Raw genomic sequence first — 27,028 nt, forward strand, 5'->3', positions numbered from 1 at the left:
GATTCAGTTAGTGACCCCAACCCTAATACTTCTTGTAACCATAAAAGCAGTCTTTTAAAATCGTAATACCTCATGAAACACTGGTTTTAATTTACTTCTCCTTGAAAGACCTCGCTGGGAATATTTGCATTGTCAGCAGCTTAAATTGACCACATAGATAATAACTAATTTAGAAAACTGTAAGATGATTTAGGCATTTAAGATGTGTATAAGGTAATTAAAACCAAACGTTAGGAGGGCTAAGGCCTCACTGTAGTTGGTTATTCTATAGCTGGGGTCACTGCCTAAGTTGTATGAAGGCATATGTTCAATTTACGGTTGTAATGAGGAACATGGGGTATTTTGATTCTTCATTTGCTGTGCTCATCTCTAGAAGATGCAATTGCCTGTATTAAACAATGAACATGGACTCTTTTGTGGTGGATAATAAAAATGTATAAGATAATACATGCCACATGCATGTATGTTTGGCATATGACTTTTCTCTGTGTATGAAATTGTCCTTTGTTGCTATCATGGAACAGGCTCATGGAAATGTTCATTATTAGCCACTTAGGAACAAGACCAATTCCTTTGACCTCATTAGTTTGATCATGATTATTCCATCTTAATTAATACATGGTATTTATGAAGGTGTTTTCCATAGATTATTCACATGCAAGGGCATTTTGTGTTGTATTTTTTACTATTCTGCAAAAAGAAAAATAGAGAAAGTTTAGGTGATAAAGTTTTCTTTTGTCACATGTTGCATGTAGTTGAATGTAGTAAAAGACAAATCAGGTTTTTTCTTTTTTCTTTTTTTATTTTACACTTAAAAAATGAATGACATCAGGGTTTCAGAATTTTTCTATATTTTGATATATTTGAAAATACTAGCACATACTCTTGGGATAAACTGAAAGAAACATTTATAACATCGTGTTGTGATACAGGTTGAAGTAGAAGGACCAGCTTTTTATTCAGTGAAAACTTGCATTCATGCCAATATAAAGTCTGCAACACCACAGTGAGCCTAGCTATATCCAGGACCCTACTCTTGGCTTAAAACAAAACAATGCAAATATAATCTTTCGATGGTAAAGAACATATGAAAGAGAAAGATCTTGAAACCTTTCTGATTTGGACAAACAGGTGAAGAATAATTGGAATTGGTGGGAAATATAGGAATAGAAATTGTGTTTACGTCGTAGTCTCATTTAATAAGATGTAGCAAACAATCATTTGGTTTTTGCACCTGCAGCACTGCTGTCTCCTTGGTGTACTCTTCTTCACTAGTTGCAGTTGTATGGGCTGCCAAAATCTTCACCTTGCCTCTCTGTGGTCATGTCACTGAAGATTGGTCCATCACAATGCCCAAATCTCTTCTACTGATTGGTCTAGAGGTTGGTATGTGATCCAAACCTGGCCAATAAGGGTTACATCTAGGATGTTTACCTTTTTGGATCTTGTAGTAAAGGAGTTTGGGGTTTTTGGTTTTGTAGTAGGAAAGAAGTAGACTCGAAGCAATCTAGCCTAACCAAATAAAACCAATAAAAGGTAAGAGAAAATGAATGTCTGAGAGGAAGCAGATCTTCGTTGCTTCATTTCTAAGTACTATAGAACTCAGAATTCCTTTTTCTCCTGAGCATCCTTCAAAGATATTCCTCTTCCTTTTTATTTATTTTTTTTCAGTTTAAGTTGGAAAAGTCCTGCTTCATGAAATAAACAAGAACTCTTAATCAATATGGTATCTGTTTGCATGTATATGTCCTACTTCTAATGTACTAGATATCTTTTCTTAAATATTTTAAGATATACACATACATATATATGTGTATATATATTATATATATAAACTTTCTTTAGACAAAATTTGGACCAGCTAAACCCTTCACTAATATGAAAAAGGTAAATTTTACTTCACTGAATAATCATAAACTTTGAATTGGCAGCATCCAAATTACTAGAACTGTGCAGCATTAATGCTGATCTATGTAAACTGGGTTCATAAATTTGCTTGGGCCCTGGAAGCAACTTGCATTATTGTGTATTTTTTCTCTCTAATTTTCAAATCAAATTCATTTGTCATTCATCCCCTTGAAATCAGATTCTGCAGCCACCTGGCTTTCCTCCAAAAGTCTTCCATAGTTTCACAAGCCATCCTCGTTTCCAATTCATTTTTCTTTATCCACTCTGTAAATTAGGTGGACCTGAATACTTAGGAAAGATTGAAAGCATTTGGTTGTTATTAAAGTAAGGATAGCTAACTCACACATGTGAAACATTAAAGAAACCTTACAAATGTTTGAGTAATTTTTTTCTTTTCTGTTGTTGTTTGGGGCTATCGGGCATTTAACCACATCCTGCCATGCACATACTTGAGCTTCTCTCTTTATTACCAGGTAGAGTTTCTGACTAATAAAACAAACAAGGACAATATTTTAATTTTCTTTTCCCAACATTTTTATTGTTTTTTTAAAAATGTAACATGCTATAACTGTTTGGCCTTTTGGGAGTTAGGAGGAGGGAGTGATTCTATACCTTTATAAGGAGTATTCTCAGAAGCAAAACTCAAATGGACACATATTTGTGGCTGATACACTTTAACTTTGTGGGCCTGGGGCCATACTCCTACAGAGGCAGAGCTCTCAAAATCTCCAATTTTTTTTTTTTTGAAACCTACAACTTTCAGGGCTGAAACTGATTTTTTTTTTCAGTAGTTGCAAAAGGGACCAGAATTCTATTTCCATTTGAAGCAAATATGCCACTTTTAAATGCAAAAGAATGTCATTACTCCTTACCAAACAACCAACCTTCCTTCCTTCCTTCCTTCCTTCCTTCCTTCCTTCCTTCCTTCCTTCCTTCCTTCCTTCCTTCCTGTCTTTCTGTCTTTTCTCTCTTTCCTTTCTTTCTGGCTCTTGTTCACCCAGGCTGGAGTGCAGTGGCAAGATTATAGCTCACTGCAGCCTCAAACTCCTGGACCCAAGAGATCCTTCCGCTTCAGCCTCCTGAGTAGTTAGGGCCACAGGTACATGCCACCACGCATGGCTACATTTGTTTTGTTTTGCTTTGTTTAAGAGAAGGATGTCTCACTAGGTTTCTCAGGCCTGTCTAGAACTCTTGAACTCAAGCTATCTTCCCACCTCAGCCTCCCAAACTGCTGGGATTACAGGTGTAAGCTACTGCACCAGGCAGGATTTTTGTCTTTCGGTGAGGGGAGTGTGGGAGAGACAGGGAGATGTTTTCTATTTTTGGCGTCTGCAAATTGTAATACATTTTGCTAGAAGCTGTTTTAGTGTCTTGAGTACCATAATGATTACTGTTTACACATAGCCTCTTTGGTAATCTAAATGGCTATATGAAATAAGAATCCAGTTTGTGCCCTATTTGCTGTTACTGTGGCCATCCAATGTGTATTTGTCTCACCAAACATTTAATTTTGGTTGTGAGTGGTCTATGTTTATGTGTCAGGTGCAATTATTATTTTAAAATAAAGGAAAAAAGATACCTAGTTTTGATAGGAACACATTACATTATAGCTCACAGACTGAATTACCAATTGAATTTTAACATCCAGATTCCAACCACAACAATTAAACATTTTTATAATCTCGTTTGCCAAAAAGCAAGTTGGAAGCAAAGTATGATGAAATGCAATTTAAGCTATAAGCCAAAAGACAGTGCCTCAAATGTGTTTCTTCTGAAATACAATTTTTTTGAAAATGGGAAAATATGACTTTTATAGGATTATTTTATGCAAAAAATTTCTTCATAAAGCAATTTTTAAAAATAACAGATTAAATGGAAGTGCTGGTTAAGTATTGGCACATGTAAGTTTGTAAGAGAATCACAGAACACCAGCCTTTCAAGAGGTTAAAGTTTAGTAAGACACATTTAGTGAGTCTTTTTTTGTACCAAAATACTGTGTCCAAACAATAAAACACTTTTTCAAAACAAGAAATATGAAGCTAAAATTGCAGCATCAATATACTTTTATAGGTATTGATTAAAACTATTTAGAACAAATAGTATTTTTCTACATTTTTAAAATCACCACAGACACTGCAAATAAGGCTTATGTATTTATTTAGTGGAATACAATGTGATGATGATTGGTAAACTCTTATGTACTGTTTTCTATACCTGCTCTAACAAAATGAATTTTGATATGGTTACATTATGGAGCCTTGTAAAGCTCTTTAAATGTACAGAAAACAAGTTTTATTTAGTTTTGTAAATACTAGGTCATACAGCTTGAACAGGTTTTTGTATATGGTTACACATATACCAGTATACATTTGATTTGCTCAGTTTAAGTCCCTGGGAGAGTTGCACTTAATATCAAATGCTATGATAGTTCCTTTGGGAAAGATGCATTATGTAGAATTTACAGAGGGTTTTTAGAGATGTGGACAGTCGCTTTACCTCCATGACATATGGCAAAAAATTCATGAGTAAATAATGAGGCTAGGCTACTTAAATGTATTTAGCAATTAATTTTCCTTTTTATAGTATATTCTTGGAGGTAAACTGATGTATTGAAAGAGAGGAATTTGGCCTTCTGGTCTATTTATTGAGAGAGGAAGCCTCGAGAGTAATGTATGGTTTCAAAGGATAGCAGACATCTGTCACTCAAGACACGGCACAGCATTGTCATATTTATTGTTGATGGTTATTACTGCAGAAATACAAATTAAGTCAACTGATAGCACATGGGCACTAATACTGCTTCCCTAATCCCAACTCCTATTTTTGAAGTGTTTGCCAAGTTTTAAAAACACTTTGTCGTGAACATGCATGTGGTGTGCTGAAGAAAAAGAAAAGATAAAGACAGCTGCTGAGGACACTCTTTAAAACCCCAAAAGATATTTAACATCCTATTAAATAAATAACTTAGAAAGCAATAGAAAGGGATGAAGGCAGAATGCACAAGCATACCATACTATTTGTATTGTTAGAACAGTTTCACACTAACATGTTTATATTTTTAAATTCTATTCAATTCTTCCATGAGACCACATCCAGAACTCCTTTGGTTGTGCATATGATATGACCCAAGTGCTTTCCAGTAAATGCTTGTGTGTATTACTGCTCATTGATTCATTAGGCTTGAATGAGCAATGAAGTCTTTGATATGAGTTCGTATTCCATAAATAACTTTCCCGAAGATCATTCATTCAACAGATTGTTCTATGTCCTTTAAGTTCTATCTCAGAGGTTTCAAAACAAAAACCTAACAACAACAACAACAAAAACCTGGCCACAATGTTTTTCACTTGGGAATAACTTCTATCCCATTCGATCTGCCTATATCTTGATTATAAGACATGACACAGAACTAATTAAAAGAACATCATATGTCAGCAGTGAATACAAGAACCTTCAAAGTCTGGCTTTCTTTTAAGCAAGCAGACATCTGCAACGTGTCTTTGCCTTTCAAGCTACTGTCTTCATGAAGAATATCCGCTATTCTTGGCAAAAGAGCCATGGTTCTACTGCATCCACAAACATTGCCTTTCTCTATGAGTGTACCACCATTGGAAGAAAGTGAGCAGAGGTGTTTTTCCTTCGTGTTTTCTGTCCTCTCCTTGGAGCTCCTTTTCCATTCAATGCCACGTACATTTGCCTCCCATTATGCTGCCAGTTAAAGGATGCATAGGTATTGTATCCATTTTCTTCTATCCTCTCCTTCAGCTTACAGTCATTGTTAAATTCTTTCTGCAAAGGAAAAACAACAGACTCTTTTATTCCTATGGTGATTGTACTTGATTTCATTTGATACAAAGGGTCCAGAGAACTCCAGTCCAAGGATTCTGTTTGTAGTTGCCATCTGTACCTAAGGTGTGTGCTTAATACATAATGTCAACAATAGAAAAGTAAATCTCAGAACCACAAAACACATTCTGTTTGAAAGCACATGATACATTTTAATTGATCATCATAGTCATTTGTTGAAAGCCATTTTAAAAAGCTGATGCGCTTTGAATATTACATGGTTTAAGGGCCTAGAATAATTGTCAAGAAGTAGACATCCCACTAACAATATTTGTGATGAGTCAGTAATAAACAATAGTGTTATAACGCTTCTTTTACAGTAATAACCAGGGGCCCAATGGGAAAAAATAGAACTAAAGGAAAGATATGAGCTTGTCAAGTTTGCAAACTTTACCTACAGATACACAATAAATACACACATACATTCATAAGAAATCAGATCTTATAGCAAAACCACAATAGTTCTACATAACCAAAAAGGGGGATATCTTCCTTCCAAATATCAAATTTCTTAATTTAATGAAATTATTTGCAATATTCTATAGCTTGGAATTTTGACAGATTTTGCTCATGAATTCCAGGGATTGAAAACTAGGACATGGAATTCCTCATTTTGTGAACTACTGTGTTGAAGAAATTTTGAGCATGGTGAATAGCAATGCCTATATTGTATAAGCCTAAGGACTTTGACTCTGGGAAGTTCCATCCTATAGCCATAGAGCTTTGGTTTTGTTCAGGAGGCCAGCTGGATTTAAGGAGACACACCTGGACAAGGCTTTGCTCTCACTCACTCCACAAATCCAGGATCTTACTCTGGAGTTAAGAGGAGGTACCTCAATGATCTCAAGACTCTGGCTTTAGCAGTAAGCTCTTTTCTTATACTCAAACTAAAGTAGTTAAGAAGCTAAGGAATTGGAGCACTTGCCCTCTGGTTCTAACTTCTTCATCCAGAACAAGGGCCCCATAGGCATAGTTCAGTTGAAGACTCTACTTGGCAGTTTCTCTCACCTTGAGACATTTTGAAATTTCTACAAAATTCCAAATTCCTGAAAATGTATATGTTTATATACCTATGTGTCTATAGGATTTATCACAATTTTGAACATCATCAGAACCATAAGAAGCAGATATATTTTATGTTCATGTTACCAGCTCAAGTTATCTGTCCTGAAATTTTTTTGGTTCTAAATACTTCTCTTCTATAAAGTAATATTTAAACATAACATTCAAATGATGATTTAACTGGCTGAAAGTAAGAAGGAAAGGTAAATTATTTAAGGTAAGGATTTTGATAAAACAAAATAGTTCTATATTTCAAATAAATATAAATCTTTAGTATGGATTTACTTTTATTCTCTTTATCTCAGTCTGTCTAAAACTACCTACTTTTCAAAGCAGAGTTAATTTTTAAAATATGAATAATTATGTTCATTTCAATAAATAGGGTACGTTTAGAAGCTAATGAAGGACTGAGATTATTTGAGGTGATTTCATATTTCAGATGAAGCTATGCAGAGAAAAATGGGAATGTATGCTTAATTAATTTTCCTCCCCAAAATTAATTTATAGAGTAATGTTTCTTAAATTGAAGTGCACATGTATCAGCCTGTTTATTTCAGATGTTTTAAATATTTGGGCCATAGGTCAAAGGTACCAAAATCTCTAGAGGAGGGGCCTCGAATATGTTGTTGACAGGATCTAAGAAAATCATAAGCAGTAATGCATAAAAAGAAAATTCAGGCTATGGCAAGGTCTCAAAAGCAGGGTTCGGGGAGTTTCTTAAAAAGAAGTTTGGATTTTTTGCAGCTACCTGAAAAATTTCTTTGGTCTTTAAATCATGCTCTATGAAGGCCTATTCTATTTAATTCCGTTTTATAATTTATTTACTGAATCCCATCAATCAGGAGAAAACTCACAATACAATAGATACATTGCTTAGACAATGAATAATGAAAATATAAGAAAGGTATATAGTTTCCAAAAAGAAATAGAGGAAGATCATTCAAGAGAATAGATATAAAACTGGTTTAATCAGTCAATCTGAATCTTTGCCCAAATTAGATTTTTAGGAGGGCTTACAGAATCGATGGATACTATATGAAACAAAAAATGAAGGTAGAAATTACAAGAGTTGTCAACTAATATACAGAATTATATTAGATATGCATTCATAAATTTTGATGTTAGTCCTATTGCACTCTGAGCAGAACATTGAACTTGAATAAATTTTTTGTTTAATTTTAACAAGCCATAATTTTTCATTATTCCTAGTAGAAATGTAAAGTCACAGAAAAAAAATATTATGGTTAGAGAATGAGTTTCTTTCTGAGACAGGCTGGAAGTGTAAATCATGTTGTGTAATTGACTGGGCTTCCAGGAGAGGTTAGGTTTATGCAATGTATAACTGTGCTCTGTACAGTTCTAAGTGCTGAACAAATAGTGGGGGACAAGACTGACCTCGCTGTCTCCAAGGTCACAATCTACTGGGAGAAGACAGTGAACAACAAACACATTAATGAGAGAAATCTCAGATAAGTGCCACTGAAGATAATAGAAAGCCACTGGACTCTACTTTAGATAAGGAATTTGAATGAATTAATTCACAGAGCTTAGAGCTCAAGATGAAGCATAAGCACAATCCATGAGCTGTGTTGGGGCGGAAGAAAAAAGGAGAAATGTGAAGAAAATTATTAAATATTTTTATGTCAGAGTTTATTTGAAAGTTATCCATTTCTCCTTGATGTCATGTTTTAAATAAGTATATTTTATCAATTAAAATTATTTAAAATATTTTATATTCATTAAAATTATTTACATTTTCTTCCTTAGTCTAAATTAGTGTTAGCTGACTTTAAGACGTTGGGTCTAGACTAAGTAATGAAAACATTAAACATGCCTCAAAAGTGATTATGATGTGAACCCCTAAGTGGAACCACTTTTCATAATGGTCTGGTATTCCTCTGGGTTCATTAGGGGAGCAACGGTAATGAAGAAATTTTACTAAAATTCCTTTGACCCCCACACAAAAAAAGCATTTACCCTAGTCCCAGGTACCAACTTAAAGCATGCCTGACTCCCGAGTTAAAAGTGAATCTGATATTTGTAAAATGCAAGGTTACTCTATATCCAGACCAGCAGTTCTCAAATTGTGGTTACTGCAATGGCAGCATCAGGAACACCTGGGACCATGTGAGGAATGGAAATTCTTGAACTGCACCACAGACTTATTGAATCAGAAAATATGGCTGCGGGTGCCATTATTCTGTCTTTTAATAAGCCCTTCCACTGGTTCTGATGCATACTCAAGTTTGAGAGCTGCTGGTTCTAAATGGTCACTATCATCAGCCTTATGCTAATCAACAAAGTAAGTTTATCTATAAATTTAAAGTGAAATTCCCTTTTGATTACATAAAAGTGTAAAAATGACACAGGATCTGTTTAGAAAATTATAAAATTATTTAAGAGATTTGTGTCACAGGTTTTATTTCTGGCCATATGTAATATTACATGTTCTCCAAAAAATTCAGTTAAAATTTTTCCAAGTTTACAGCTGCCTTCAATATACTCCCCTGCAGTAGAATCCAGAGAAAACAAAATGAAATTCAGTTAGCATCCCCTTGATGTACCTATGGTAGGGACACAATAAGATGGATCCACATGCACAAACTAATATACTCTTGTCATCATTTGAATGACAGCTAAGAGATTGAAACTTAGTTCCCAACTTTATCATAGGGCTGCTTTACTATACTTGATCCTTTCATACATGTAACAACCAATCATGCTGTAATTATTTCATATTTGTTAACATTTTCCCCTAAATATATTATAAATTATTTGAAGTCAAGGCCCATTTCTATACTTCTTTCTTATGCATCTTTGATATGTCAAACAGTATCTGGCATGTGGTAGATGTTGATATGATTGATTGATGCATTTTTTTCTAAGGACCTGAACAGGATAAATTGTCTCACTGCTGGTAATTTAATTATTGTTACAATTGCAATTATAAAACAACTATTTGGTATTTTAAGTGAGATCTTAAATTTCTAAAAAATTGGTTTAAATGAGTTTGATCCAAGATTGCAGAAGTGGTATTCCAAATACTCAACACCTGGTATGGAATACAGCCATGGATGTGCCCAAAGCACTGCAAGGATATCTGCTCCACAAGGGCCCTATTGCAAAGAATATTTCCCATATACATATATATGATTTTGAGGCATAATTTGTATCAACGGTTATTGTTTAGATAAATAAAATTCTAGAGTTGATTGAACAACAAGCAAAATGGTGTTTCTTGATGCATTTCCCCATTTCAGATTTTAACAAAATGCAAAACATCTGAGCCCTTGTTTTATCTTCAGCCATAACACACACATAATACATGGGTTTCTACTCAGTTCAAGATCTTTATTCTTAGTGTGTTTTTCCAGGTTGTCTGCAATTCCCGTGCCAATCTGACCAGATGCTTCCGTGAGAGCCTGACTTGGTTAGCAGTTTAGAACATTCACAGACAAATGCCAGCAGCAGCCTGTGTGGTGGACTAATGGGTGAACAACAGAGGAGATTAGAGAATTGGAAGACCTGTTTTGCCAGCCCTTGAAACAGTGGTGACCGACCCACTGTGGCTCTATTTACTAGCAATAGAAGGATAACAAAGCTATTCAGTGTCTGGAGGAAACATTCCAAAACTGTGGTAATGATTTACTGAAGTGGATTTGAAAACAAAAGCAGAATACTTACTGAGCCATAGAGTTTCCCCTTCTTGTTCATGGCTAAGTAATAGTTGCTGTTAATGGCTTTGACGGCAACAACTCCGATTTCTACTGATGTTATCTCCAGGATGCCTAAAACATACAATTTGAAAAGGCTAAATAAATAATCCTAAAGCTATTTGGAAGAAAAGTAAAATCAAAAGAAAAAATCAAAAGAAAACTAATTGAGGTTTTTTTTTTTTTTTTTTTTTTTTTTTTTTTTTTTTTTTTTTTTTTTTTTTTTTTTTTTCTGGTTGGTTCTAAACACAAAAAAGGGCTCAAACATCGGAAACAAACAAGCAAAAAAAAAAAAATCCCTTGGGTTCAATGTGTCTTAAAACCCAGCAAGTATTTTCCAGCAAATATATGGAAGAAAGTAATAAGGCTTTAAAAGAATTCCCCTTCATTTTACCTGAGCATACATAGAAAAATATTGTTTTAATTAAAATGCTTCCTTTGCTAACTCTGCATTTTCAACCCTATAAATATTGAAACAACTCCACTCATCTTAGTTTAGATTTCAAAATAACTTATCAAAGCACATATCTGTACTATGGTATTAAATTAAATCTATAGCACATGCCAATAATATGTCAGATTACCTCAATATGTAAAAACAGTGGTAAACTATTTCTTCTTTGTAGGATGTAGATAAACTAAATCTCTTGGCTACATTTAACTGATAGATTCATTTTTGGCAAATGTGTTGACATTCTGAGATACAGAGAGACTAATCCCAACATCTACACTGTCTCTGAAATAGCAGAATCACTGCTCTGTGTTGGGGGGAAATCCATAAACATGGACTTTTAAAGTTTTTTTTTCTAGGAAAATGGAAAACGAGGGAAGTAGTAAGAGGTAGACAACAGCTCCTTTTCCCCTTATACACAAGTTTCTATTGCTGCATCTAAAGATAATTTTCTCGGAAAAGTTCATAGATCACGATAGGGAAGGCAGTTTATCATCTACCCAAAGTGCCCACCTATTTTAGTTTAAGACCTAAGGAACTAAAACTACGTATTTCAAAATTCTCAGCAGTTTGTTCAGGGTAGAGAACTAGCATTGTGATTAGCATGTGGCCCCTCGAGCCAAAATATCTGGGTTCAACTCCTGGCTTTACATTTATTAGTGAATTACCACAGGAGAAGTCACTGAAGTGCCCCATGACTCAATTTTATTTGCAAAATGGGCAACATAATAGTACCTCCCTCATAATTTTGTTGTGAATATTAAATGAGATAGTACCTATAAAATGATTAGAATTTTCCTGGAACTTAGTGATTTGTTTTATGCGACCACCAGAGCCAGCGCCAGAGGAAAAGGCAAGTAGGCAAGATAAAAAGGAAACTTTATTACGTAGCCAATGTATAGAAAGAGACGAGGTTCACCGGTCTCCTGCGGCGGAGGCCGAGGAAGTTGCTCCAGGGTTCTGGGAGGAAGGTTCCTGGGTCCGCATATCAGGAGGGCCCAGGAAGTTCGCGCCAGGTCGGGAGCAGCTTTTCTGGGAGTGGGAGGGCAATAGGCGGGACACGGGTGTGTTGGGGGCCTTCCGTAGGCACGGCCAGGTAAATCTCAGTCTCTTCGGATTGACGTCACCTGGCACATGCTCGGTTGATCTGCACCTTCTCGGGCGCCGGCTACACTTTCGCGCTCGTGGGAAAAGTTGGTGATGAAGGACCCGGAAGTAGGCCATCTTAGTCACCTTTGTTCTTTGTTGCCCTCTCCCTCTGTCCAGACACTTAGTATCTTCTTAATTACCATTGGACGGAAGTTTTTCTCCAACAGTTCTATATTTTGGAAATTCTTAAATGGGCTTTGTAAATCCTGAGCAATACATACAAATTGCCATTGGCTTAATACATAAAATCTGAAAGTTGAGCATATTATCATTTGTCATGTATCATGAGAAACACCATCCCCAATGTAGTCTACAGATTATATGTATTCACTCTACCCATAGAGATGGAGTGACTTAACTTATTCTGGAGAGATGAATACCTTCTGTCCTATTCCTTCACAGGTTAGCCTTATGGAGGCTAATAGAAATGCTTGAGTTTCCCCTGTTGCAAAGTTGACATAACCAGAGACTTTGCCAAAACTACATGTTAGAGACCCTTTTGTTCATGTATCTGTAGGAAGTCTCTGACCTAACACAGCACTCCTTTTCATCAAAAGAGGTGTATCTCACTCTATTTGCAAGCCAAAACCAAGAAAAGATTGTGAAGGATAAAGGAGACATTATTTGTGGTTTTTTTACATCCATTTCCCTTATGCTGTTAGTTGCCCTAAGGTATACACACACGTACACACACACACACACACACACACACACACACACATTTATTTGCATATTCTGAAAAATATTTTAATTCACGCAATAGCCCTCTAAGGATATTATTGTTAGTCTCGATTACAAATAAAAAAAAAAAAAAAAGGAAGATACTTAGATTATTTAACTCACACACACACAGGTGGTAAGGTGATAAAGGTCAGGAATAATGGATGTTAACACTTAAGCCTCTGACTTTTAGATGCTATTGCTCGCCATCTCTGACTACTTTTCCTCTCCATCACATCTTCCTCCTCTTTCCCATTCCTACAAGGGAATCCTGTTGTAAACCATCTGACAAAATGACTCATCAAGATAATTTTCTTTAATGACTTAATGTGCTGTTCCTTCCAAGGATGATGGCATGCCACAGAGGATAACATCTGAATCTTAGAGAACAAAATCTAATATACTTTATTTATGTCATAAGCAGAAAATACAAAGCGGAGCAGGAGGTAGAATTCGGGGGCAAAAGATTAAGCAGTTGCTTACATTGTCTGGCTGAAAGACAAGAAAGTACTGACAGTAAACTGCAAGATATTACCTTATGTATACTTTTGAAACTGAAAATTAATAGAACAAAGAGGAATGAAGAATGATTTTAATAAAAAAATAAACCAATATTTTTGAAGGTGCATGCAACATTGTGGGATTAAACTATACTAACAGACTGAGCTATAGTAATAGTATAATATATATCTGAATTTTTGACCAATTATTTCTGAGGATGCACTGCATGTGGTATTTTAGATTATATTTAGCTTAGATACGCCTTGGTTTCTTTCTGCTTTACCTGAAATGGGAGCGCAATATTCAAAGACTCAATCAACCATTTTTTTTCTACTCTGCCACTAGTTTAGGCAAGCTTAAAAAGATTTAGCTATTATTTTATATTATTATTTAGTTATTGTCTCAAAATAGAAAGAGGGAAGACATAGGTGATTTAAAATCCTTTCAAATTTTGAAAATAATTTTTGGACACAGCGTATGGTCAGGTAAGTTATAATTTGATCATCTTGTGGGTATTGGACAATGACTGCACCTCTTATAAACATCTGTGAATGTAAAAGGGGAGTTCTGAAGGACTGAAGCCTAGAGAACTTCTTTATTTTTCATGAGGAATCACTCCTGTTTTTTTCTGTTATTTGGTGAGGATGATCAAGTTTGCCTATTATTTTTGGAAAAGAACTCCAGAATTTTGTTTGAGGATTGTTGGATCAGTAGCTTATAGTTCTATATGTGTATATTTTGAAGCAAAACTAAACACCAGTTAAAAGAGCCTCCAGGAGGAAAGTGAGTTGAGGGCATACTGGATCTCCCTGTGTTTCTTATAAGTTTATGACTACAATTATCTTAACATTAAAAGTTAAAAAAAAAGTTTTTTTTTACTCAAAGAAACACCTGAAAATTATATTATTAATGAAAGGTCACATGAATTATATTTCCCATTCATGTAAATCAGATATTTTATAAATTTATAGGCATATTCTTGTAGTGAAATTCTATTATTTATATTAAGTTGTAACTATATTCGTTTTTATATCCCTTAAAACATGAATAGCCCAGGTAGCATTGTGAATCTATTTAAGGGTCTTTGGACAATTTAGTTTAGTCACTTAGGAAGACCTAGGAGGAGAAGGGTACGCTTTTAGAAAATGAAAATACAAAGTAAAATACGTAATGGTTTTTCAATTGAAAAGTCTATGTACTATTGGGAATAAAAGACAAATACACAGATAACTACAATAAAACATGTTACACTGCAGTAAGTGATGACTTAAGATGATGACAAGGGGACTATGGGGAAAAGGTAAAGGCAGGTCATACTACTGGCTGAGGTTCCATGATCAAATTACTGTTGAAAATGAGACCTGAACTGTGTCATGAAGGTTGAGTAAGAAGTGTCCAGGAGAACGGTGGGAAGGCAAGAGCAAAATCATTAAGGTGAAACAGTATGGTGTTTTCAAATATCATAAGAGGTTTGATTTACCAACTGGAGTACAAGGAACAAGGCAGGAAGTTGGGAAAAGTGAAGGTGGGAGATAATGAGACTCAGTTTAGTAAACATCTTGTGCAGATTCTAAGAATTTTGACAACTAGGAAGGATTTTGTCTACAAATATAAAATTGTTTAAACAATACATTAGAAATAAAGTAATATTTAACAAATTTCTTCAATAAATAGTAGCAATCTATAAAGTTTATTTTAGATTATATTTAAAATCTTAAAAAAGTAAAGTTTTATAGTCAACATTACAAAAGCAATCATGACAAAAATCAGTTCATATTACTTTACAAATGTTCCCTCATGATACATCATCACCTTAGTAATGGAGAAAATTTTGTGATAATCTCTGAGTGGAAATAACTTCGAAGTCACAATTTTCATGTACTTGCATTTTTTCTTTTAATGCTCATGTATATAATTGTTTGGGCTGGTAGTATTTTGATGAGTGACTAAATAGTTCAGGTGGCCGGCCATTTACAAGCATCTTTCCCAGCTGCTGCTTCTCATTCTTCTCCAGAAGAGGAGCATCTGACCTATTGCCCCCGTAGCAATCATATTGGACAAAGGCTACTTCTGTTTTGGTGCTATTAGAATAAAAAAGCTATTGGTCTGGAGGGCAACTTTCTCATTAAATATTTTTTCATAAACACAAAAGGAGAAAGTATATGGCAAATAAAACTTGTATTAAATAGAATGGATATAGACCAGGAAAACTAATGTGAAAAGTAAATGCAAAATCCTTCTATCCACTCCTAGATAAATAGAACACAAATATATAATGGGATTCTATAGACCGAGTAAATTAATTTGGCTAATGTGTATGAAGCACCAATGTGCAGGGTAGGTGTTAGCTCTCATTCTGAAGGTTACAAAGGCAAACAAGATTTGGTTTTTGACTCAAGGAGTTTTAAAGCTCAGTAAGGTAAAGACAAATAAGTAATGACAATACAAAACAATGAGAAAGAAAATATATTAAGTGTGGTATGAGAGATAAAATATGTTATACATTACTTTAAATAGTGAAGTCATCCTGAAGAAGACAGCTGGTGTTTGAGGTGACTTTTCAAGAGTAGGGTTTTAATAGAGGAGTTTTGAGTTTTGGGAAGTTGAGAAGGAACATTCCAGGGAGAGAAAGTGCATGCATAAAAACAGATTTGAAGAGAGAAAGAGCTCAAGTGCTTGAGCCACATTTCTCCCCACCTCCCCCAACGGCACTTTGAGGTGGCCACTAGCTAAAACTAAGGGTTCTGCTTCATTGAGTGGTAGTAGTGCTTTTCTGAGTGAGGAATGTACTTTCCAAAAAAAAAAAAATTATTGTGAAATGTGGAAAGTCTCATTAATTCAGAATCAGTCATATCTATTTTTTTCTAAACATTTTAACTAAAAATTGATTATAATGCTATATAGTCTCATAGTTTTAATCAAGGTGCTGAAACATATCATGGTTAGCACAATGTAAGACACGAATACTAACCTCTCTAAATGAAATCTCTCTCTCTCTCAAGAATTGTTGTCAGTGTCCTAAGCTCATCTATTTTATCCTAGCATAGAAGGACCTAGGGAACTCCTTGGGGTTGTTACATATTTTCGCTAATACCTCTGAGATTATGTGGCCATACCATAGTGTGAGTCTAAATGGCTCTAACTGTGGTATTACCTCTCTTTAAAAATAAAACAAAGTTAAATTAAGTGAAACCTCAAAACATTATGGGAACTGTAAAGTCCCACGGACCAATACTGGAACTGGGCCACACAGAGGGAGGCGAGCCACAGTCGAGTGAGAGCGAGGTTTCAACTATATTTAGCCATTCTCCATCACTAGGATTACTGCCTGAGAACTGCTTCTTATCATATCAGTGGTGGCATTAGATTCTCATTGGAGTGCGAACCCTACTATGAACCATGCAAGCAAGGGATCTAGGTTGCATGCTCCTTATGAGAATCTAACTAATACCTGATTATCTGGGGTGGAACAGTTTCATCCACAAACCATCCCCCGCTTCCCCTTCGTGGAAAAAATTGTCTTCCACGAAACCAATCTCTGTTGCCAAAAAGATTGGGGACTGCTGGCCTCATAGGGTTGCAAAGAGTCTCAGAGAGTGGGTGCTAAATATATATTTACTGTCTGCTCAATCAGAATAGTGGCAAGTTAACCAATCTTCTATACCAATGGTTCTCAAATATGAACCTGCATCAGAATCATCTGGAAGAATTGCTTAAAGACAGATTGCTGGGATTTTTGACTTAGTAATTCCAGATTGGAGTCAGAGAATTAGAATTTCTAGCATATTTCCAAACAGTGCTAATTCTGCTTGTCCAAGGACTACACACTATTCTATATGCTATGATTCAGAGACAGAGCACAGCTTTGATGCAAAAAAGCATTGACAGACCATGTGCATAGAAGCAGAGCCACAAACAGGAATAGACACAAGTGATAGCAGGAGCTTAACAACAAGAAAAATTTTAAACAATGTGGAAAATGAGTAACCTCATTTTGAACAGATATGGGATTTTAACATCTACATAACTATGGTGTTGTGAATTTGGGATTTGTGTACAGATATACTGCATTGTAGTTGATAGTCATCAGAATCTTTGTTTTCGTCTCCATTTTAAAAGTGTGGAAATGTTGGTGGAAACTTAAGTACCTTCAACTACTCATAAGAATTTTATAGGCTTTTTCAAGGGGCTAATTCTGTTAACACCAAGAATTAAAGGACTGTGTGGCCCCCTTAAAGATATGCACATAGTCAAGAAATTGTCTCAAAGCAATAGGGCTTCACTTTATCCCTCACCCTACACCCAGATTTAAAAGCATATATAATAATACTTGCTCTAGAATGATCTCATTGCCATTAAAAGGAGGGTACCAGACTGGGCTAATGAGTAATCTAGGTCTAGTCCACCTTGTACCATTATATACTCTGGCTGCCTTTCTAGTATAATGTATTAGAGTTACTTAGTTTCTCTATCTTCCACAGTTCTGTCAATACACTTGACATGCATTTATAATTACAGATAAAATGAGATCTGAATTTGCAGAAAATCCTTCCCATCTCTGGATAAGATGATGTATCTTTCCCAGCATGCTAATACCAAAATGACACTTTACATTCTCACCTGATAATTCAAGTCATAGGATAAACACAGTGCCTAGCTTAGCCTTATTGATGAGTACAGTGGCAGATCCTAAAACACTTGTCAATTTAAGACTATATTTAACCAGTATTGTCATTGAACCATTGCCATTGATCTAACATTAAAAGTATCAGAAACTTACAATGCAATATAGGGGCAATGTTCTCAAGTGGTAAATTAATTGTTAAAGTGTGTTAAAGATCAATTTCTTACTGCATTTTTATTACAAATGAAATATGACACCAGATCTTTCTCACTGATCATAAGTAAACAAATATTCGCAGATGGCCATCTAATAGGATTCTTCACAACACTGTGCTAGATCAATAGATTTGGTAAACTTGACTTTTTTTTTTCTAATTTTTTCCTCACTGGCAGAGATTTTTAAAATATATTTAACATTATGGAAATATTTCAGGAAATAATTACTTATCAATGTTTAATAATGTCATGTTTTCAAACATTATCTTCTCTATTCTTAGGATGCATTCACAGTAAGACATAAATGACATGTGTCTAGGATAGAAATAGATTTGTAATTCTTGGGAACTGTTCATAATAAGTGCTGATACAAATTTAACTCACAAAGTGTGAAATGATTCTATTGCTAGTTTTGGATGAAATAAAGATCTAGAAAAGCTTGTGTGCCCCTGGAGATAGAAACTCTACTCTTATTCCCAACTACCAGCAAACAAACAAAACAACAACAACTACTACTGGAAACACTTACATGTTTCTGTCATTTGCTGTGACCCAAGATAACTGACATTTGATCCCATTTTGCAATGAGATAAATTGCGGGAAAGGTACAAAACAGAAAAATGAAAGGAAGCCTGAATGATTACCTTAGAAGAGCCCAGCACAATTCATTTGAATGGTAACAAAGCCATGAGCAAGGCAGAGAGTAATTCTTCCTGATAGGTAAACATTTCTATATCAGAAAATATATTTCTATATGAAGTTTTATGTAGCAATTTGTTGGTTTTGCCTTCCCCTCATTTCCTTTAGTAAATAAATCAACCCTTCAAAAATTCTGAAAAGTTAGAAATCCTGGCTTTTTGCCAAGGTATCATGGCCACATCCCACTTTTGTCCCGATTTTTATCTCCTGCATTTCACATTTTAAGGAAAATCCCAAGGAAATCTTTGTGTGGCTTGTGTCTTCTCACTGAACATTGGAAGTACAGAAAGTCTGCCAGTCTGTATAGAAAGAGTTTCATATACTGACCGTGGAAAAATAAGGGACAATCACTGCAATGTTATCACTTCTGGGAAAATATATCCAGAATATAAAATAATATTAGAAACATGTTATGCATCAGTAGAAGCCAATTTACTACCCAGATTAGATTTGTTATGATACAGAAGGTTTGGCAAGCATGTCAACTGTCACACTTTTCCCCAAAGTACTATGTTATTATACATTATTTTGAGATATCTTCTATGTTCAATCAAAACCTCTGATCAATCTAATTTGAGTTGAAATTATTAAATTTAAAAAGTATTTATTATTTTAGTGAAAAAAGTTCAGATCATTTGAGGCTTGGTCTCCGCAAATTGTAGAGTCAGAGAAAAGCTCGAAGAATTCTAGAGATTGTCTGTTTCATATCCAGTGCTCTTTCGTAATAGATGACTTTGGGAAATCCGGAGAGATTGAGGGACTTATCTGTAAAGGTTACTTACAGCCTTAAGTAAATACTTAGTCTACCACACAATGAGGCTCCTGCTAACATTTACAAACAATTGGCAGTCAGGCAAAATTTTATATCTTTTTTCTTACACAGAAACAATTCATTCTACTGGGGCTTGTCCACTGCATTTTATTTATAAAGGGAGAAAAAAATGTTAAGCTAACATAAAGGGTTGGAGGAATTACTGCATGGCATATTTTATTAAATGATCAACATGTTAATATAGACATTTACCCTAAAGACATTGCTATAAACTGTCTACTACATTTACTCAGGTTTTTATGAATTTCTTTAATATAACTAATTATAATATAGAGTATCTTTTCTCCTCAATTTAAGCAAAATAATAAAATGGGTTAGTAGATATTGATATTGGGTTTCCTGTAAGAAAAAGTCTTGCTTGATGCATTAAAGTGTTCACAAATGAGCTAATCATGAACAGCCCTAAGTAGTTTAAAATACTTAATATGGAATAAGTTTGAGGGGTTCAAGCTGTAGGCTCACCCTGAACATGTGTATTGTAAATTTGACAAGCTTTACATGGTATAGATACATAACTGGCCTCTTAACTCCTTCAAAGATTGTTTCCATGATTACTTAGATAGTGGGTAATCATAATACTTATAAGGAATATATATTCCACTGTGTGGTATGTGAATTTTGATTTGTGCAGAAAGACAATTTTTCTATTTATGTATACTTGACAAATGACAACATTGATTCATTTGCCATAACTATATATTTCTGTAACTCAGGGATCCCCAACCACTGGGCCATGGACTAGTACTGGTCCATGGCCTGGTAGGAACCAGGCCGCACAGCAGGAAGTGGCTGGTGGTGAGTGAGTGAAGCTCCATCTGTATTTACAGTCACTCCCCAGCTACTGCCCATCACATGTTACTGCCTGAGCTCTGCCTCCTGTCAGCTCAGCAGCAGCATTAGATTCTCGTAGGAGCTTGAACCCTATTGTGAACCGCATATGTGAGGGATCTGGGTTGCATGCTTCTTATGAGAATCTAATGCCTGATTATCTGAGGTGAAGCTGAGGTGGCTATGCTAGCACTGAGGAGCAGTTGCAAATATAAATGAACATTAGCAGAGAGATTTGACTGCACAGAGACCATAATGAATCAGTTGCTTGCAGACTCATATCAAAACCCTATCTGTGAGTGACAAGTGACAATTAAGCTACATCTGGTGGCAGGCTTTATAGTGACAAGTGAGTTGATGTACTGTGATTGTATAATTGCATCTGGTGTCAGGCTTTAAGTCAGAATCTAGCACTTAATTTAGTCCATGCATGGTCCATCCATTATTGTATTTACCACTTCCATCCACGCTTTTTTCTTGCACTGTGCACTTGTTTCAGTCACAGTTTTGGTAAGCCCACAAGCTAACCCAACCAAAATGAGTAAAAAACAAACATCACTGGAGAGCTTCTTTGAAGGAGGGAAAGACCCAGTGATGAAACAGCAGAAGACTCTAAGACAGCCTACCAAAATATCAGTATTTAAAAGAAAATAACAAGAGTCCTACTTAAATTATGGATTAATTGCAACAGGTGAGTCACATTTACTCTGAAAGCCTGCTTTGTATAATATGTGGTGACTGACTATCCAACAAAGCCATAAAACCTTCAAAACTGCTTCACTACATGGAGATTAAGCACTCTGCATCAAAAGTCAAGTTCAAGTCTTCGGAGGTTATTTATTTATTTATTTATTTATTTGAGGTAGGGTCTCACTCTGCTACCCAGGCTGGAGTGCAGTAGTACAATCTTGGCTACTGCAACCTCTGCCTCCTGGACTCAAGTGATACTTCCATCTCAGTGTCTCTAGTAGCTGGAACCACAGGCATGTGCCACCATGCCTGATTTTTGTATTTTTTGTATATATGGGGTTTCGCCATGTTGCTCAGGCTGGTCTCAAACTCCTGGGCTCAAGCAGTCCACCCACCTAGGCCTCCCAAAGTGCCAGTCCCCTTTGAAGTTTTTGAAAAGAAAAAAAGATGAACATGAAGAACAGAAGCAAACATTGAAGGACACCACTTCATCAAATGTATCTAAACTGAGAGCATCATTCTTAGTGGCTAACAACATTGCTACAGCTAAGAGGTCCTTTACTATTGGTGAAGAGTTCATCCTTCCTGCTGCTAAAGACATTTGTCATGAACTTACAGAAGAGGCAGAAATTCAAAAGGTGGCACATGTTTCTCTTTCAGCTAGCACTATAAGTAGACCAATTGATGAAATAGCCGGGGATATCAGGGCACAATTGTTAAACAGGATTAATGAGTCACCATGGTATGTAGTCTAGGTTGATGGCATCTATCAATGTTGACAAGGCAACAATGCTTGTTTTAGTGCAATATATTTTTCAGGACAATGTGCATGAGGATTTGTTATGTGCACTTTTGTTGCCAATCAACACCACAGCTGCATAAATGTTCAAGTCTTCGAATGAATACATATCAAGAAAACTGAATTGGTCATTTTGTATCAGTATATGCATAGACAGAGTAGCTGCCATGATTAAAATGGCTTTCTGATTTCACTGCTTGGGTCAAAGAGTTCACTTCTGAATTTCGGTCTATGCACTGTGTCATCTATAGAGAAATGCCGAGAAATGTCACTTGAACTTAACAACATTTTGCAGGCTGTGATTAAAATTATCAGCCAGATTAAAGTACATGCCCTTAACTCATGTCTGTTTGCAGAGTTCTGTGAGGAGATAGACAGAGAGCACATACATGTTCTTTTTTTTTTTTTTTGAGACAGAGTCTCGCTCTATTGCCCAGGCTGGAGTGCAGTGGCACAATCTCAGTTCACCACAACCTCTGCCTCCTGGGTTCCAGCGATTCTCCTCAGCCTCCTGAGTAACTGGGATTACAGGCACCCGCCACCACTCCCGGCTAATCTTTGTAGTTTTAGTAGAGACAGAGTTTCTCCATGTTGGACAGGCTGGTCTTGAACTCCTGACTTCAAGCGATCTGCTCGCCTTAGCCTCCCAAAGTGCTGGGATTATACGCATGAGCCACCGTGACCAGCTACATCTTCCCTTATGCACAGAAGTGAGATGGCTTTTTAAAGGTAGATCACTGACCAGAGTTTTTTTTTTTTTTTTTTTTTTTTTTTTTTGAGGGTTTTGTTTATTTTATTTATTATTATATATACTTTTTGAGATGGAGTCTCTCTCTGCCAGAGTTTTTTAGTTATGAGAACTACTCCAGAGATTTCCTTCAGAACAATAATCACACTGGCAGCACATTTCAGTGACACAGAATAGGTCCCAAAACTTGCCTATTTGTGTGACATATTCAACCTAGTCAACAAACTCAATCTGTCACTTCAGGGGAGAATGAGAACTATGTTCAAGTCAGCAAAAGGATCTGCATTCAAAGTCAAACTAGAATTATGGGGGTGATGAGTGGACACTGAGATTTCTGATAGGTTTTAAACATTAACTGTGATTTATAAGGAGACTGAACCAGGGCCTTCTTTCTCCCAGCTGGTGCATGATAACTTACCTCAGCTTTCAAAAGAGTTTGAGTATTACTCAAAAGACCCCCAAACTGGGAAGAAATGGATTCACGACCTATTTATGAATAAGCCAGGTGAATGGACTTTGTCCATGCTAGAAGAGGGTCAACTGCTTGAGATCACAAATGACAGTGGACTTTAAAATATGTTTGAGACAACTTCAAAGCTCCATATGTTCTGGATTAAAGTCAAGGCAGAATATCCTGTGACTGCCACAAAATCACCAAAGAGCCTGCTTCAATTTCCAACATTCCATCTTTGTGAATCTGGGTTTTCTGCAGTGACAGCAACCAAAATGAGATTATGGAGTAGATGGGACCATCTAGATGCAGGAAAACACGCTCAGGGCTCCCACTGATTCTACATTATGATGAGTTGTATAATTATGCTATTATATATTACAATGTAGTAATAATAATAGAAATAAAGTACGCAATAAATGTAATGTGACTGAATCCTCCTGACGCCATCTCCTTCACTGGTCCATGGAAATAATGTCTTCCACAAAATCAGTCCCTGGTGCCAAAAATGTTGGGGACCACTGCTGTATCTTATAATATTGACAATAAAGATTTTTGGCTTCTGCTGTAAAGGAGATGTTTAATCAAGATATTCTGGAAGGTCCTGGCTTTCTGGACTACAGATTTCCCCCTTTGGGCTGAACACCAAGATCAAAGTGCTTTTTTATCCCCAGAGTCCATGGAAATGTCCTATTTTTGCCACAACACACACACACTTGGCAAAGAAAACAGAACCATAGGTTGGAAATACAAGAAGACAGCATCATACATCATTTCTGACCACCAGTAAAGCATGCAGCCAGTATTTTGCAGAGCATGCTAGAGAAAGTACTTTCATAGAAATTAATCTAAAGGGTTTTCCTGGTGCTTAAAAATTGAATTTTAAGAAAGTAATAAAACAAATAATAGAACTCAGCATAAAAATCTGACATTCTAGTACAGATAATATGGGAAAAGCAACATTGGGCTAGAGATGATCTAAGAACAGTTACTCTTACCTTAACCACATGTGGGGAGGGATCATTACTCATTCTTTAGTGAGATGCAACTAAGGATTGATATTAGAATCCAACATATATGCATTATTGTTTTTTGTAATTAAATGTGGGAAGTGGATTGTTAGGTAAGATGGTTTTCTAAAGGTCATGAAACACTTTTATTAAATCTTGAGTTAACAAACTATCTATAAAGAAATTCCTAGAGAGGATGAGTACAATCTGACACATTATGATCTGTTTCCTCATGAGAGAAAAAGTCAGCAATTGTCCCATTATCCCATTTTGCTTTTTTAAAATGCTTATATTATTTTAAAGTAGTATATTCTTGAGAAAGTGCTCATGACCTTTAAGAAAAAGCATGATCTATCTGATCCAATTTTAAAATGAAAACTGATGGATAAGGGAAACATTTTATGTGGGAATTGGTGCTACATAATCAACAGGAAAATTAAGAGTTTTTAAAATGCAAAGAGAATTGTAAGTGGAGAAAAATAATGTATATCCCTATCTATCTACCTGTCTATCTACACACAAACAAATGTTATTTCATACCCCTCTTGGTGTCTTAGTAAACTATTCTAAATGGAATATGTTGACATTTCATTATTTAAGAATAGACGATAGATTAAAACTACTATGCACTTGAGTTCTCATGCACATAAAATATTGCTGGGATCTGAGAAATAAAGGGGAAGGCAAAAACTAAAAGTTAAAAGAGAAGAAACACTGAAAAAAAGAAAATTATTGAACTGACTTGACTTTGTATATATTACATCATTAAATACATTATTAAAATATATATCCAAGTCATGCTAACTGTAAATGTCTAATTTTCCTCATCAAATTTTATCTGAAACTGTTAAAAGTTTTAAAACTTAGAAGAATATTCAGAGAAACATTATCTTAAGCTTCTTTTTAATGTACCTGGGTTCAGCTATATAAAACTCCACAATATCATATCTTGAAGAAATGTTTCTATTTACATTTATTCGTCAAAATCTGAAGGCATTCCTTCTGGAAGAAAGACTCTCTTAACATTATTTATTGCATATAATGAATTACAAGAAGGACTTTAAATTGATTTTCTCAAATCTGACTAGCGTATAAAGTATTGTCAGACAATTATTAAATTCAACTGAAATAAAATAATTTATAATAATGCATGATGATTAAAATGTCAGTACATAAATATGAGACAGGGAAAAACAAAAGCTGGAAAAGACTGGATAAATTTGAAAACAACTTTGCAACTTGCCACCAAAATGGCAAAACATAATTCTAGGTAAATTGGTTGACTTTTTAGCAAGTCAGATTAATAAATTAATGTAAACATCTATAAAGAACAAGCCAAACAGCTTCATACTATTCAATTTCTTTTGCAAAGGTTTCTTCTTTTTATGCTAATTCTTAAAGATCAGGAAAAAAACTGTATGTAACATAACAATTTCAATGTAGATTATTCTTTGGTAAAATTCAAAGTAAACCCTGTTTATTTGTTTTTATAAGGATTTTATAAATGATATCCAAATAGACATCAAATTTAGTGTCATAGTTTAATTTCAGAAAAGATATATTTGAAGTCTCTGTATTTTAACAAAGTAGACTCAAATTCAGTACACATCATACAGCATATATTTCACAGTCACTATTATTCAATAGGTATGTATATGAATAGATACACATCTATCTTATACAAAAACAGGTACAAAAGCATTTAAAATAAAATAAAACTTAATCAAAACAGAAATAAAATAGACATGCCCTTAAAAGCTTGAAAACCTAATTAAACTCTGGCAAACCATGGAAACAGAACTCAGGAATAGAACTCTATTAAGCAATTTTTCCTTATGTATAGATTACAGCTACTGTGTAGCTGAGCCTATTTCTTAATGCACTGTTACAAGAGCTAGGTATCTTTTCATTTAGAGGAGAAATATTTAGTGTGCAGATTTCAAGATCTTTCAAAATTCTTATCTCTGATCATACAGTAGAATTGAGAAGTATGATGAAGAGGATGGCAAATTTGGCTTGAAGTTAAAAGAGATCCAACTTGCCCATAGTTGATTATGTATTTATTTTTGAGACAGGGTCTCACTCTGCAGCCATGCTGCAGTGCAGTGCCATGATCATGGCTCACTACAGTTTCAACCTCCCAGGCTCAAGTGATCCTCCCAATTCTGCCTCCCAAGTAGCTGGGACTACAGGCATAAACCACCACGCCCAGCTATTTTTTTTAAAATATTGTTTGTAGAGACAGAGGTCTCACTATGTTGCCTAAGCTGTTCTCAATCTGCCGGGATCAAGCAGTCCTCCCATCTCAGCCTCCCAAAGTGTTGAGACCGCCCTTAGTTTATTGAAAGCATACTTCTTCTTTCTTCATATGGGCCTCATCTGCCTCTCTTACCTGATGCTGTACTACCGGCACCGGGCTCTTATTTCATATGTATATATATATAAACAAATTAATAAATTATTTGAAGAAACTCATGTGAAAAGTAGTTGTTTCAATTTGGCAAACTCATTTTTTTCCTAGAAAAAGGAAAGAAGAAAGAAGTGCTGGGTGTTCTTTCTGTTCACCATGGTTCAGTTCTCAAGTTGAAAGGGGACGCTACAGGAAAAGGGAAGCTGCTCCTCTGTTGGCAGGTATTCCCTACTTAATCGTGTCTCAGCTCTGCCCAGGGTACTCAGTGGGGTAAAATCAGAAGCCCTTCCAGGGTAGGCAGCATTATAGAGCAGCACTCCCTACCCCACTGCCCCAATTTTTCTTCAGTCTTCAGCGTGATTTCCAGCCTGA

The 27,028-nt window shown here is 35.4% G+C and overlaps 1 protein-coding gene across 2 annotated transcripts in view; it reads right to left on the reverse strand.

Annotated features, from left to right (window-relative positions):
- Positions 1-2,881: 2,881 nt before the first annotated feature.
- FGF10 (fibroblast growth factor 10) overlaps positions 2,882-27,028 on the reverse strand; it is an 88,934-nt gene continuing 64,787 nt past the window's right edge. For both annotated transcript variants that reach the window (XM_017881332.1, XM_017881333.1), the window contains 2 exons: positions 10,501-10,604; positions 2,882-5,697 (listed from right to left, as the gene is read on the reverse strand). In XM_017881332.1, coding sequence (XP_017736821.1) covers positions 5,500-5,697; positions 10,501-10,604 — 302 coding nt within the window. In that variant the 3' untranslated portion in view covers positions 2,882-5,499. The remainder of the gene's footprint in view (positions 5,698-10,500; positions 10,605-27,028) is intronic.

The sequence above is a fragment of the Rhinopithecus bieti genome, unplaced genomic scaffold (assembly GCF_001698545.2).
Source record: "Rhinopithecus bieti isolate Rb0 unplaced genomic scaffold, ASM169854v2 scaffold_12891, whole genome shotgun sequence".
In the NCBI taxonomy this organism is placed as follows: Eukaryota; Metazoa; Chordata; class Mammalia; order Primates; family Cercopithecidae; genus Rhinopithecus; species Rhinopithecus bieti.